The 14,346-nt window shown below is 49.5% G+C and overlaps 1 protein-coding gene across 3 annotated transcripts in view; it reads right to left on the bottom strand.

Moving 5' to 3' along the window:
- Positions 1-14,346, bottom strand: part of NFAT5 (nuclear factor of activated T cells 5) — a 1,479,138-nt gene that overhangs the window by 547,100 nt on the left and 917,692 nt on the right. For all 3 annotated transcript variants that reach the window (XM_069635522.1, XM_069635523.1, XM_069635524.1), the window contains exon 7: positions 12,016-12,150. In XM_069635522.1, the coding sequence (XP_069491623.1) occupies positions 12,016-12,150 (135 nt within the window). The remainder of the gene's footprint in view (positions 1-12,015; positions 12,151-14,346) is intronic.

Here is a 14,346-nt window from a genome sequence, read left to right on the forward strand (position 1 = left end):
CACGTCAGCGGGGACCGTCCCCTGGGCTCGAACCTCTCGTTGAGGCCTATGAACCTCTCGTTGAGGCTCTTCTCAGTTTCCACCAGCTCCTCCTCAGAGGCTGATTCCGAGTCTGTAATGGCCACCGCCCACCGCCCCCCCCCCCCCCTCTTTTTCCGCCGGGGACTTCACGGGGGTCTTAACGATGGGCTGGAAAGAGGATTCCCTCCGCGGTGGCCGTTTCCACTGGCGTAGTCTCAGCCGGTTTAGCCAGGGTCGCAGCGACCACTTTGATAGAGGCCTTTGCCGGCTGGATCAAAGCCCTCACCACCTTAGGTGCGTCCTGGGCCTTTGCCTTGGGGGGAGGGTCAGCGCCTCGCTCCCCCTTCGAGATCGACCGGGGACGCTCCAGCAGTTTACCCGGGGTCTCAGACTTCCTCTTCCCCGAACCAGAGCGCTGGCTCGTGGTTGAACGTGCCGGGGAAGTCGCACCCTGCCTGGCAGCCGAAGAGCCCGACCTTTCGGCGCTCCCGGTGTCCGCGGAGACTTTTTCTTCGCCTTCTCACCTGCTGTGCCTTTCTCCAGCCAGGCGGCGAGGCGGGAACAACGGATCTTGTTTGGTCCGTTCCGAAAGGTTCTTGCAGAATGCACAGTCCTTCTCCACGTGCGTCTTGTCCTCATGAAAGCAGTAGAGACATTGCGAATGCTCGTCCTCCTTGAAAACGTTTTGTAATCCGCATCCAGGGCAGCACCTGAACAGCTTTGATCCGGGCGTCGAGCTTCCCTTGTCCTGGGCCATGTCCGTTGAGGTAGGCCGCAGATCTTCTGGAATCCTCCAAGAAGTGTAAACCCGACGAAAACTTCACCCTTGAGGGGCATAGAAGAATTCCGAAATGGGTCCCCGTTATCAGAAGTAGAAAAGGTGGAGCTTGAGGCTCGATTAAACCAAAAAATGAGAAAATCTCCTGAAAAAGCGCGAAAACGCAGCAAAAAACTTGAGAGCTAAGCACGAGGACTCCCAACACTTGAGCGTGCGGTAAAAATCTGAGGATGGCTGCCAGAGGCGGGGCTTAGGGAGAGGGCAGTCATTGGCTGGGGGCAGTATGACCCAGAGATCAGTGATTGGTTACTACTAAGAAAGACAGATCAGAAACGAAACTGATACTGATTTTTTCTTTACCGAGGATTCCCAGCCTGACGACGGGGAATATTCATGAGCATGTGAATCGATGCCAGACCCCATGCTGGAGAAGAACATTCTTCAGACGAGCGCTTCAAATTGACAGCGCCACCAGGTAACCTTTAATGGTGCCCACTTGAAGACCCCTGTGGGCCAAAGAAAGCAAAAAGAAAGAACCATCGGAATGGAACACTGAAAAGGATCGACATTGTTTCCTCTGCACCAGTCGCAAAACATATGGCAACGGTACAGGGATTTGGTTGCCAGCCGCCTGGCCGAACGGAACACCTCCAGCACAACATCCGGGAGTTCCCAATCAGTATATAGCTCAACCTTTCAGAAACCAAGCGTGAAGGTTTAGAGTCTTGACCTCTGTATGGAGAACTAGAACCCCCCCTTGCGCGAGAGAAGATCCTCTCTTTGTGGAAGACGGCGTGGAGAGCATATGGACATTTCTAGAAGGTCCAGGTAACACGCTCTCCTGGCCCAATCCAGAGCAATGCGGATCATGTGGGATCCGAACCTCCGCAACCTCCTTAGCACCTGAGGAATGACGGGGACCGGAGGAAACGCGTACAGAAGTGGGATTGACCAATCCCTGACCAATGCATCCCCTAAGGCTCCTCTCGGAGGAAATTCCTTTGAGCAAAATCTTTCGCACTTCCGATTGGCACCAGTCGCGAACAGATCCACTTGAGGCGGTTCCCCAAAGGGCAAATATCTCCAGAAGGACTTCCTGAGCCAACTACCACTAGTGGAAGACCGTGCTCTGCCTGCTCAGAGCGTCCGCCGCTGCATTCTCCTCTCCGGCTAGATGAACTGCAGAGAGTGAGATTCCATGCTGTATCGCCCAGAACCAGAGCTGCATCGCCTCTCTGCATAGTGGAAGTGACCCTACCCCCCTTTTTTGTTGAGGTAATGCATGGCCACTGTGTTGTCCGTCATGATCAGGACACTCTTCCCCCGCACAAGCAGCAGAAAAGCCTTCAGTGCCTGCCTGATGGCCGTCAGCTCCAACAGGTTGATGTGGAGTTTGGACTCCGACGGAGACCAACGACTGCTAGCGCTCAGATCGTTGGCATGAGCTCCCATCCTGTGAGGGAAGCGCCCATCACCACTGTCACCTCTGGCCATGGTTGCCAAAACGGCTCCCCCTTCATCAGATTCCATTCGCAGGCCCACCACAGAAGATCCTGCGGGACCGAGAGTAGAATCTGAACGGGATCCGACATCTTGCCTGAGAATTGCGACCACTGCATCTTGCGAACCCACTGAAGGGATCTAATTCTCAGTCTGGCCTCTGGCACCAGAAAAATGCAGGATGCCTTGAGGCCGAGCAACCTTAAGAATTCGAAAGCCAGAAGACTCTGGGCATGTTGAAATTTGTTGACCATCTGTACAATGTGATGAGCCCTCGCCTTGGGAGGCGAGCACTTCCAAGGACGTGTCCAACACAGCCCCGATGTACTGGAGGTGTTGGGAAGGTGTCTCATGCAACTTCTTGAAATTGAGGGAGAAGTCCAGCTTGTGAAGGGAGTGGCAGGTGAGGTTGAGATGATCCAAAGCTTGTTCGGGAGAACACGTCTGGACCAACCAATCGTCCAGGTAGGGGTAGACATGAACCCCCCCTCTCTGGAGATACGCTGCCAACACAATCATTAGCTTGGTAAAGACCCTCGGGCGGAGGTCAATCCGAATGGCAGGACCCAAAACTGAAAGTGCGAGTTGCCAGCCACAAACCTCAGGTATTTTCTGTGCTTTGGATGAATTCGCACATGAAAATAAGCATCCTGTAAGTCCAGAGACACCAACCAATCCTGAAGTTGACGTGAGAAAGAGTGACCATCTTGAACTTGTCCTTCCTGAGGAACCTGTTCAACCAACACAATTCCAAGATGGGTCTCAGTACCCAGTCTTTCTTTGGAATCAAAAAATATGGGGAATACCATCCCTTGTTCCTCTCCGCCACAAGAACCAGTTCTATAGCGCCTTTCTCCAGCAGGGTCAAGATTTCCTGCACAAAGCTTTAAAGAGATTCCCCGGTGGATTGTCTTGAGGCCGCTGTAGGAAGGGAAGGCAGTAGCTGTGGGCTATTGTATCCAGAACACACGCATCCAAAGTAATTGTCTCAGCATCTCGAAGAATGGCAAGCTGTCTGCCCCCAACCAGTGAACAATGAAACATGGCCTCACAGCTGTTTTGGGGTGGCTGTGGCAGCACCAGAAGGCAAAGAGGCTGCTGCCTGAGCGGCTTTGGCATCTCTAGTACCCCGTCCACCATGGGTACCTTTACGGTGACCCCTTTGATTAGCAGCTCCTCTCGTTCTACCAAAAGAGGTGTAGTAATGAAATGAACCCCCCCCCCCTTCCACTGCTGTCTCCTAGGACGAAAAGGGGGAGGTTGACACACAGCTGCGCCCAAAGATTTAGCAGCAGCTTTTGAGGTCTGCAACCTCTCAAGGCTCTCGTGAGCCTTGCTGCCAAACAAATGAGAGCCATGAAAGGGCATGTTTAGAAGACAGGCTTGCACATCCGGAGCAAAACCGGACTTCCGCAACCACGCAAACCTGCGTATCACGATGCTCACAGGCATGGACTGGCTAAGACTATCTGCTGTGTCCAAATCAGACTGAAGGGATTCACACATGGCATCCTTGCCATCCTGCATAAGAGCAAGCAACCCATCCCTTTCTTCCCCCTCGGGAATATGCTCAGCCGCTAGAGAGACAATTCTACAGAGTGTGTGAAAATCTTGCCAAGTCACAGGTGGAGTTGGCCGACTTCAGTACCATACGCGCAGCAGAAAATATCTTGCGTACCCAACCATCAAAGCGCTTGTCGTCCCTATCAGGAGGGTAGGGTACGCCGCCTGCCTCGAGGTGGCCGTAACCGCCTGAACCACCAAACTCTCCGGAGTGGGGTGAGCGGACAGATAGCTGGGGTCGCTACCGGATGGGCGATATTTCTTAGTCAACAACTTGATGACCGCCGGAAGAGACTCTGGGCTCTGCCAAGTAGCCGCCAAACTTTTTTGCAATGCCAAATGAAAAGGCAACACTGGGTCAGTGGACAGACCCTGATCCAAAATATCAGTCAGGTCATCCTGATCGAATGCAACCGTAGGTCCGGACCACCCGAGATACTCTAACTCTCGACATCAACCTCCTATAGGAGGATTCAGCATGAGCCCCAGGCTCTGGCCTACCAAACTCCACCTCAGGAGATGTGTCAAGGCCACCGGCATCATGCAAAGATTGACGCAACTCCTCCCAATGACTGTCGTCAGAAAAGACCATGTCAGGAGCCTCATGAGTTTCAACAGGCTCCAAATCCATATCTGAACTCTCCTCATCCTCAAATATAATGTAGAGAATGAAAGAACTCCTTCCTAGGGACAGGAGTGGCCCTGGAGTCCACAACAGGCCTCACAGTGTCAGATAAAGCATTTCTCTGAGGATCCACCCAGGGGCCTCCCCTGGCAAATTCTGTCCAAATAGCCAAAAAGGTGTGGAGGGCGCCGGTGGCTTCGGCATCGAAGGCTCCGAGGGCTGGATCGAAGGCAAAGCTCTGACTGCTGCACTCGACAGACACTGCGCTGATGGTGTCGACGCCGACCTCTGTCCCTTTCCAGGTTTCTGCGGTTTCGCTGGGGACGAAGACCGAGACCTGGATCTGGCACGTCTCTGGCGATCCACCAGAGCCTTGTCCGAACAGGACCTCGACGGCTCCCGATGTTTATCGCAGAGAGAGGGCCCGAAAGCGCATGAGCATCGGACTGAGACAATACCCTGCCGGTTTCTACTGAAGGCGCGGACGGAACTATGCAATGGGATTAATAAATTGCCAGCATTTGCTCCCTGAATGCTTCCCATTCCGCAGGAGTCGAGGATTTAGTGGGACAAGCCACTTTCCTCGCAGAGCCATCATCCGACGAGGACGGGGAAGGTGACCAGTGACGCCGCTTCCGGGAGTGCCGAGATGAGGAGGAGTGGCGAGACCCACTCCGAGACGGAGATCCACAGCATTCCTTCCGGTGAGGAGAGTCACCCCTCGAATCATCAGTGAAAATACCTGTATGTTTTTGGGATCTACGAGGCTTAGAAACCCGACCTACCTGCAACTTTGCCTTGTGCTGCCGCAAGGCCTTGGCAGTCGATGACTGGCACTTCGAGCAGTCGTCAGTATCATGACTTTCGCCCAGACTCCACAAGCAGATGCGGTGCAGGTCTGTTATCGACATTTTGGACTCACAGTCCCGGCATGTCTTAACCCCATACCGCAGAGTCGGAGGGGTAGAAGATTAAGACATTCTTTCAAGAAGATAACACGAGGTGTGGCAAGTTCTCGAAGCAAACACGTTTCCAGGAAAAACGGAACTGAGGCTACGGGCGCTGTGCGTCCTATTTATAACATCCTGGTGACGTCACCCTCGACGGAGGCCTCCGAGGGGCATAGACCCAACGCCATCGACGCAGGACACCCTCTGGCGAAAACATTTCCAGAGCAGCACAGCTGTGGACAATAGATGTAAAAGATGTGGAATATGTTGGAGGACACAATCCATTCGAAAGAGGGGATTTTAACATGATCCAGGATCCGTTGGTGGATTAGAAATCAGGGAGAGATGCGGCTGTCAGTGTAAGGGATGGAACATGCTGAATTCGCAAACCTCATCACACATTATTACTGGTTAGATATATGAAGATCGACATGGCCAGCAGGGTGGATATACTTTTTATCCCCCCCGCCTCCGATACCTGCACCAGATTTGCTGATTGCTTGCTCTCGAAAGAGTATCATATAGCATTGGCACTATAAAGTTGGAAACCATTGCCTGGCCTGATCATGACATAGTTGATATGACAGTGCGGTTGGAGCCCGGCAATATAAAGGGGAACAGATGGCGCTGGAATGACTCAGATGTGGTGTGTTGGGACTTTATGGAAAAGGAGATCGGCTGCTTATTTGAATCGAATGATACGGTAGAGAATTTGCAGCAACATGTTTGGGAAGCGGCAAAGGCCACCTTCAGACGGTTTCTAATAGCTGAAGGGCCGAAGAAAAAGAGGGAAAGAGTAGGCTAAAGGTGACATTTTTCGGCTGCACACTAGCTTGCACAACAATCAGGGGGCAGCAGACTCCGTTCTCCAGAAAATTTGGGGAAAAAGGACAGGAACTGCATTCCATACTTTTGGGGGACGCACATAGGAAGATGAAATTCATGAAACAGAAATATTATGTAAAGGGAGACCAAGAAGGTATTCTTGCCAACAGGTTGAGGGCGTTGAGGAATGTGAGGGGAGTTGAACAGATAAGGGGGCGGAGGATGGTATTCTTAGGGACTCTGAGGGGTTCCTCCATAGGTCTGCAGAGTTTCAGGAGGGCATATACCAGAAAGAAAACACACAGTCTGATCTTGAGCTGAAACAGTAACTGGGTGGCATGTGTCTGCCGGTTTTATCGATGGAGGAGAGAGAATGTTTGGAAGCTGATAACACTATGGGGAGGTTAAGAAGGACATTTTACATATGAAGGCCAGGAAGGCTCTGGTGGAAGATGGATTTATGTCAGCCTTCTATAAAATGTTTGTAGATCTTCTGGCTCCTCCATTGGTGAAGGTATACAACATCATCAGGGCAGCTGAAGATGTCCCCCCGTACCCCATCATTTTTGGGTGCCTTGATAACAGCGATTCCGAAGGAGCGTAAGAATCGAATGTACTGCTTGGTCTATAGGGCTATATCACTCCTCAATGTTGCTGCCAAGATGTTCATGAGAATATTGGCTTCAAGGTTGGAGGTACTACTTATGAAGTTAGTCCATTCCGATCAAGCAGGATTTGTGAGAATTCAGCATGGGTCAGAGAACCTCAGGAAGATGTTGGATCTTTTGACCAACTCGGACATTTGGGGAGACGGGGCACTGGTGCTTTTCTTAGACACCAAAAAGGTGTTTGACCAGGTTAACTGTTCATCCATGAGGGCAGTATCGAAGAGGTTTGGTATAGGGAGATGTGGATGGGGTGGATTGGAGCACAATACTTGTCCCCCTCAGCGACGGTGTGAGTTAATAGATTGGAGTCCCAATCTTTTCATCTGTCCCGGGGTACTGGACATAGCTGCCTTTTAATCCCTTTGTTATACGCCCTAGTGATGGAGCCATGGGCCCACAGTGTAAGGTAAGATGGGACCATTAAAGGGTATAATGTCCCAGGGACAGGCCTATAAATTATAAGTTACTCACCGTAGTGACTAACGTACTCTTAGTCCATAGTCCCATTTCCTCTATATTGTATGGGCGTCCCTTCCAAGGGACGCGAGACAGAACCTTTTTCACCAGAAAAAACCTTCCTCCCCTTTAAATTTAGAGGCGCGCGGGGGTGCGGCCCAGAGAGCATGCGCTGCCCTGACTTCGCCCTCCGGCGCCACAACTCAGTCCCCATTGACGCGTTGACAATAGATTTTAACATTGCCTAATGACACCAGTATTATTAGGGGGGAGGTTGGTGGGATGTATGGAGGAAAGGGGACTATGGCCTAAGAGTAACTTATAATTACTCTTACGTCCCGTCCCCTTTCCTCCATACTGTATGGGCAATTACAACTGATTGTAGCCCCAGGGTGGAGAGGAGACCCTCCTTAAGCAAATAGGTGGCTGAGAACCGCCTGTCCGAAAGCCGCATCCGATCTAGAGCCGGCATCCAGCAAAAAGCTGAGGGACAGGCCCAAGTGGCCGCCCTGCTTATGACTTGCCAAGGGACATGGCGCTGGAATGCGATGGCCGTTGCCTTGGCCCTGAATGCGTGGGCATGCATGTTGGCCGGGAGCGGCTTGAGCTGGCCCTCGTACGCTTCTCTGATGGCAGAGACCATCCATCGGGAAATGGAAGCCTTCGAGGCCTGATAGCCTGGCCTCGAGCTCTTGGTCCTGTCCAAGTAGAATTTCAGTGCGCGCCTGACATCCAGGCAGTGCAGCACTCTGTGCTTCATCCTTGGGATCGTTAAAGAACATCGGAAGGACTATTTCCTCGTTCAAGTGAAATGCAGATGGAACCTTGGGCAGAAAGGCCGGGTGCGTCCACATGACTACCTTGTCCCTGTTAAAGGTGGTATATGCTTCTGAGGCGACCAGCGCCTGAATCTCGCTGAATCTGTGAGCCAAGATAAGACCGATTAGTAAGGCCGTCTTGATGGTGACCAGCCTAATGTCCACGGACGCCATTGGCTCGATTGGTTTGTGCACCAGGGCGTCCAAGACTATATTTAGGTCCCACACAGGGTGCGGTCTCTTGACGGGCGGGTAGAGCCTTGCGAGACCGGTCAGGTGTTTGACGATAGGGTTGGCAGAGGAAAAAATGCCTTCCTCCGAGTTCCTGTAAGCCCCAATGGCTGCAAGGTATGTACGGCAAGTGTCGACCTATACGCCCGAATGAGCGAGGTGCGCCGAAAAGGAGAGCACTTGGTCCAGATTGCAGGCCAAAGGGTCAATTCCCTTGGAGACTGCCCAGAGGCAGAGCCTGGTCCATTTGCTCTTGTATTGGGCCCTGGTGGCTTTGCTCCTGGCACCCTGTATGATCTCTAGATTGGCCTGTGAGGGGCTAAGGTGCCAAAGCGTTACCTGCTCAGGTACCACACTGTGAGGGCTAGCTTCCCTGGCGCGGGGTGGATGATCCTGCCCCCTGCTGCGTCAGAAGATGTGCTGGGCCCGTCGGGAGGTGTATCGGGGGCACCTCCGAGAGGCTGAGGAGCTCCGAAAACCATGGTCTGGCCGGCCACCATGGAGCAATCAGAATGATGCAGAGTCGGTGCGACTCCTTGATCTTGCAAAGTACCCTGTGGATCAGGGGAGTGGGCTGAAAGTCGTAGGCCTTCATGCCAGTCCACTGGAGGTGAAATGCGTCGCCCAGAGAGCCGGGGACCTGACCCTGCCAGGATGCAAACTGGGGCACTCTTGTTGTGCCAGGTGGCAAAGAGCCACTTGGAGGTGACCCCATCTTTTGAAGATCACCTGAATAACAAGGTTGTTTAGCTGCCACTCTTAATTGTCCACTCCCAGCCTGCTGAGCCTGTCCGCCTCCAGGTTGGATTCCCGCGGGAGGTGGACTGCCGAGAGGTCTTCCATGGCCCATTCCCACATGCTGATCGCCAGTCTGCACAGAGGAGGGGATCTGGTGCCTCCCTGCTTGTTGACATAGTACATGCTGGTCGAGTTGTCTGTCTGGATGAGGACAACCGTGCCCTTGAGAAGTGGTAGGAATGCTCTGAGCGCTAGCCAGATGGCTTTCAGCTCCGACCAATTGATGTGGTATTCCTGCTCCTGTCGAGTCCAGCTAACGTGGACCGAGAGATCGTCCAGGGTGGCTCCCCAGTCCTTGAGCAAGGAGTCTGTGGTGATGGTGGCCTGAGGAGAAGGCTGCCGGAAGGGCTTGCCCGTCTGTAGGTTGCAGTCCCTGGACCCCCAAACTAGGTCCGGGTGGAGGGATGGAGGAACGTTGAACATTTCGGATTGAGATGGGGAAGATTCTTTGGGAGGTACAGAGGCCGAATTGGTACAGCCTATCAAATCTTGTCCCCTTCTCTGATAACATACCGCGCCTCATCTGGAGTATTTCCCCAAGCACAACCCCAGGTTCCCCAACCCAGGTGATCCTTCCCCACTTGTATACCCCTAGGGTTGGGACAAGGGAGGGCTAGTTCATCTTTGGCCACTTGAATAAGGGATTCCCAGGATCTATTCAGGAGAATACCTTCAGGTTTCTCACAGGAGGAGGAAGACTACCTCAAAAACTTGACTTTTCTTATTATGGACAAAGGTTTTAAATATTTGGGGGTGCAGATACCAGGCTGAATTGCTGAATTGTGTTAAAATGACTCTCCTCCCTAAGTTACTATTCTTATTTCAGATGGTGTCTACAGTGGTTACTAGGGCTTGTTGCGATTCCTGTGCAAGGCGCCCAGCCCAGGATAGTGTATAGCATGCTCATACTCCAAAGAGAAAGTGGAACAGTGGACTTCCAAGACCTGCAGTCATACTATAGGGCAGCGCAATTACGTTTTGGTGAACCATCTCAATCCACACACTTCCAAACAATGGGTAGCCCTTTAGAATGCAATCCTTGCCTTGGTTACTTTAGGTGATTGGTTGTGGGTCCTTCGTGGGAGAATCCCCAGACGGGTCTTTGAACACTCAGTGTTGGAGGTATTGTGGAATGTGTGGAGGTAGGGGAGAGACATACCCAATGGCTTAGGCTTACGTCCTGGCCCTCTCCGTTGAGCTGTATTTGGGCACCTCCATTGCGAGGTCTAATCCATGAACTGTTAGGATTTCAGGGATTGTTTGAGGTGGGGCTGAAGAAGGCAGGACAGCTACAGGGGTCCTTTTCTGTCTCGCAAACAACTGGGGGGATGTTTACAGATAGGTAACTTGTCGATCTTCCTTTACATACAAATGAAGGGTGTGCTCTCTGATTCCAGGTGGGGCGATAACCACCCTAGGGAGCTTACAGCCTTTGAGACACTCTTGCTTACACAGAGGGACACCAAGGGATTGACCTCTAGTTTATATAAAGAATTGTTGCTGGCTGAACCAACAGTTGAGGGGCGGGCAAGGATAAGATGAAGGTAGGGACATCAACATGGAGATTACTGATGCGCTATGGTCACAAATTTGTTGAAAGGTATCACAAGACACAGTGGGCCTCATTTGGAGTTTGGAGTTAGGCATGCCGTTCTTACCGGCATGGTTACTCCCAAACTGGGTACCGGGTCCAGGTCCCAAAAATAGGGAATTATCGGGCATTTCCGACCTTGGAGGGCCCGGTAATTACCTTTTGCGGGACCCGGAACATCCCCATTCCCATTTGAGCCCCTATAGGGCTCAATGGGAATGGGGAGGATCCTAACAATGGGCCTGTTAAAGATGGGCTTGTTGTTAGCATCCTGGTCTGCTAGCGGGTCCCGCTCTGCACGTCTTGTCTGGCCAGGCGTCAAGAGCGGGACCCACTGCAGACCTCGTAATGTGGCGGCCTGGAATGAACGGAGCCAGTCCCTTACCTGCACGGTTCATTCCGTGGCCGCCACACTTGTAATGAGGCCCAGTGTCTCTGCAATATAGACTTTGTTAATAAAGTAAGGTGTGGAAACTTATATTTCTATACAAGATATTTCTCAAATAATGCTTTTATTTCCATGGTCTCCTCGGTGTGGTCTCCTTGAAAGGGTGATAAAACCTAAGATACTTAGGTAATTATGTGGATACATCATCAAATCATAAATCTGAACTACTGTGGTTACAATGTATGTGGGGGTATAGGCAGTCATTGATTGTCGATCTATACTTTTTTTGTCTGTGATAGAGCAGAAGCTGGCAAATATCAAAGTTATGCATGAATGAAGATCTAAGTTTTAATAACAAATTGCTGATACAAATTGCTAACAGTAATATCACTTTGGAAGGCTCAGGGCTGATCCGATATATTTTAGCTATATGCTCGAATGGCTGAATTGAATTCATTTTTATCAAGTTCTTAGTATGCTGCTATTTATATTGTTTTGTATTGTCCATCATATTTTTTTAGTGGATTCAAGTTTTTAGTATGTTCTATCTTTAATGTCTTGTATTTTGTATTATATTACTTTTCTTTTTTCTCTTTCTCTTACTTTTTGCTCGTTATTTTTTGCTTGCTATATTCTTTGCTTGTTATGTTTGAACTTGATTTTTATATGTAGAATACGATTTTAAACCGTTGTTGTAAAGATTTTGATATCGAAAAACGTCATAATAAAAAAAAAAAAAAAAAAAAAAAAAGGTGATAAAACCTTAAATTGGGAAAAAGACTTGGTGCAGTAAAGATGCTAACCTGGTATATTGTCCTGGAAAAGCACTTTGGCACCCTTCAAGAAGTTCTTGCCAATTAGGAATACTTCCTCCTGTCCCTCCACTGAACAGCTATGAAGACTCTTCTTCAGGATTTCTGGCAATCCTGCTGGTTGAGCTAAAAGGAGTAGAAAACTAAATATGAGAAAAAAATAGCTTTTCTTAAATGCAAGAGAATTGCTCTGCTAATCCTATATATTAAACGTATTTAACTGTTACAATTGTTCTCCAGCTCAAGCATGCACACAAAGACAGGAAAGTGGAAAATAACATATTGTCTGGTATTGAATGAAATGTAAAAACATTTGGCAACGTTTAAAAAAATAGACAATCTTTTCGTATCTAGGTGAACTATGAATCAATCAACTTTATTGTTCAGCAGAAGTCATTACAAACAAATCGTGCCATTCATTTATTAAAGCCCACTTAGTACAAAACTAACTTAGCAAACACTGCACTCCATTAGAACAAGTTTCACTGCCCTTTATGGTGAGGTTGGGCTCGCCATAGGAAGACTATTTTCTGATCTACGTATAACGTTGGCACTGTTTGAGGACTCTTTGCAACCTTAAAAAAGGGGCCTGGGATACCCCCTTCATTATTGTTTTTTAAAAAAAATAATACTGGGCAGATTCACACCAAACCAAAGAAAAAAAGGATATCTGCAAATGTTTGCCCGATTTGTTAAATATTTCATGGAAATCCATCCAGCGGTTTTCGCTATGTGCGTTTCCAAGGAAAGCACCCTTTCTCTATGAGAAAATTAATGCTAATAGGCAGAAAGCCTCTTCTTTCAATGATTAACTTTCGAACCGCTCGATGAGCTTGCCCCCAAATTTCCAGTTTGTAGGGGTATGTGCCAGAACATTCTAGTTGGAAAATGTCTGCCAGATCCATCCAGCAAGTCAACAGTTATTAGCAACACAATTTTGTGCATGTGAAAGCTAGCTGGTATTAACTTAGCAATTGGGTGGCGATTACCACTCTTCATTTTAGAGACACACACCCATTCTACGGAGGAAAACCTTTAGCCAAACGGATGAAATGGTAGCAGCAGTAAAGCACAGAAACTTGCAAGCTATGGTTCATTGAAAGGCAACTCTATATAAGCACTACTCATGACATCCAGCATTGAACACACTGAGAATAAAGCCTCCTAAAATAATCATCTTTACTTCATTCTGTTGATCCTCAAAACAAAAGCAAACCTCAACAAAAACAGTCTAGGCAGTGCTCCAGATAAGAATTTGAAAAACGTTTTAAACCCTTTTTTAACGTTGGGAATAAAATAGTTATTCACGGAATTCAGATTCCAAAGGGCGTAATCCTTGAAGTAAAAATGTTTTAATCTAAAATCCAACTGATGTTAGCCACACTTCTTTATACCAGAAAATATGAACTTAACTCATTTTATATTGTTATTCCTCTTCAGATCAGTGTAAATATTAGGGTTCCTTGGTATGGCACTGCTCTTTTGACACCACTGATCCAACATATCAGATAATCTCTGGGGGTGGAAGCAGGTAGCAGACTCCTAAGACCGATTTCGAACGCTGCAACCCCCTACATATTTCCTGGATCGGACAGATGGCCTTGATTGGGATGGCAAACCTTCCGTGGTCACTTTACTTTCTTCAAGCCTTGCCGGTCTCCCTTCCCCAGAGATTTTTTCATACACTTAATAAGCTTCTCTGCATTCCTATGGAAGAATAGAAAACAGAGGATAGCGCTGCAGGTACTCATGGCTCTGAGAGCTAATGTGTGGTTGGTGGTGCTGAATTTCAACCATTATTTCCAGACTGCCCAGCTGAGGGTGATTAAAGCAGTGGTTATCAGGGTAAGACTAAAGCAGTGGACGCGTATGGCTGTGCAGTTGTTGGCTCCCCTCTAGCAGAGGTACCTTGGCTGGCTAAACCAGACAAGCCGGCAAATATGCAGGCTTCTTAGAGCACAGCTCTGTTGGGGAAGGCATGGGATACCTTAGTGAGCGAAGGGAGTATACCGTTGGTACCAGGCCCATTCACACCATTATTTGGCAACACACAGTTCACCCCGGGGGGAGGGGGAGCAAGGGACGGCCTTCAGGAGGTGGAAGGAGGAGGGGGGGGATTTCAATACTACCAGCTGCGCCAATGGGCTTTACACCCATCAAACAAGACAGTTTGACAGACAGCTCACCACCTTTGAGAACTACATCACAACTCACTCAGGGGACACCCATTTGATCTCGGCACTGTATAAAATTATCTCAGAGCGCCTGGGGAATGGCACCTGGCCCTACATAAAACACTGGGTTGGCCAACAGCCATGGAAG

The sequence above is a fragment of the Ambystoma mexicanum genome, chromosome 1q, assembly GCF_040938575.1.
Source record: "Ambystoma mexicanum isolate Mex_15411 chromosome 1q, UKY_AmexF1_1, whole genome shotgun sequence".
Classification (NCBI taxonomy): domain Eukaryota; kingdom Metazoa; phylum Chordata; class Amphibia; order Caudata; family Ambystomatidae; genus Ambystoma; species Ambystoma mexicanum.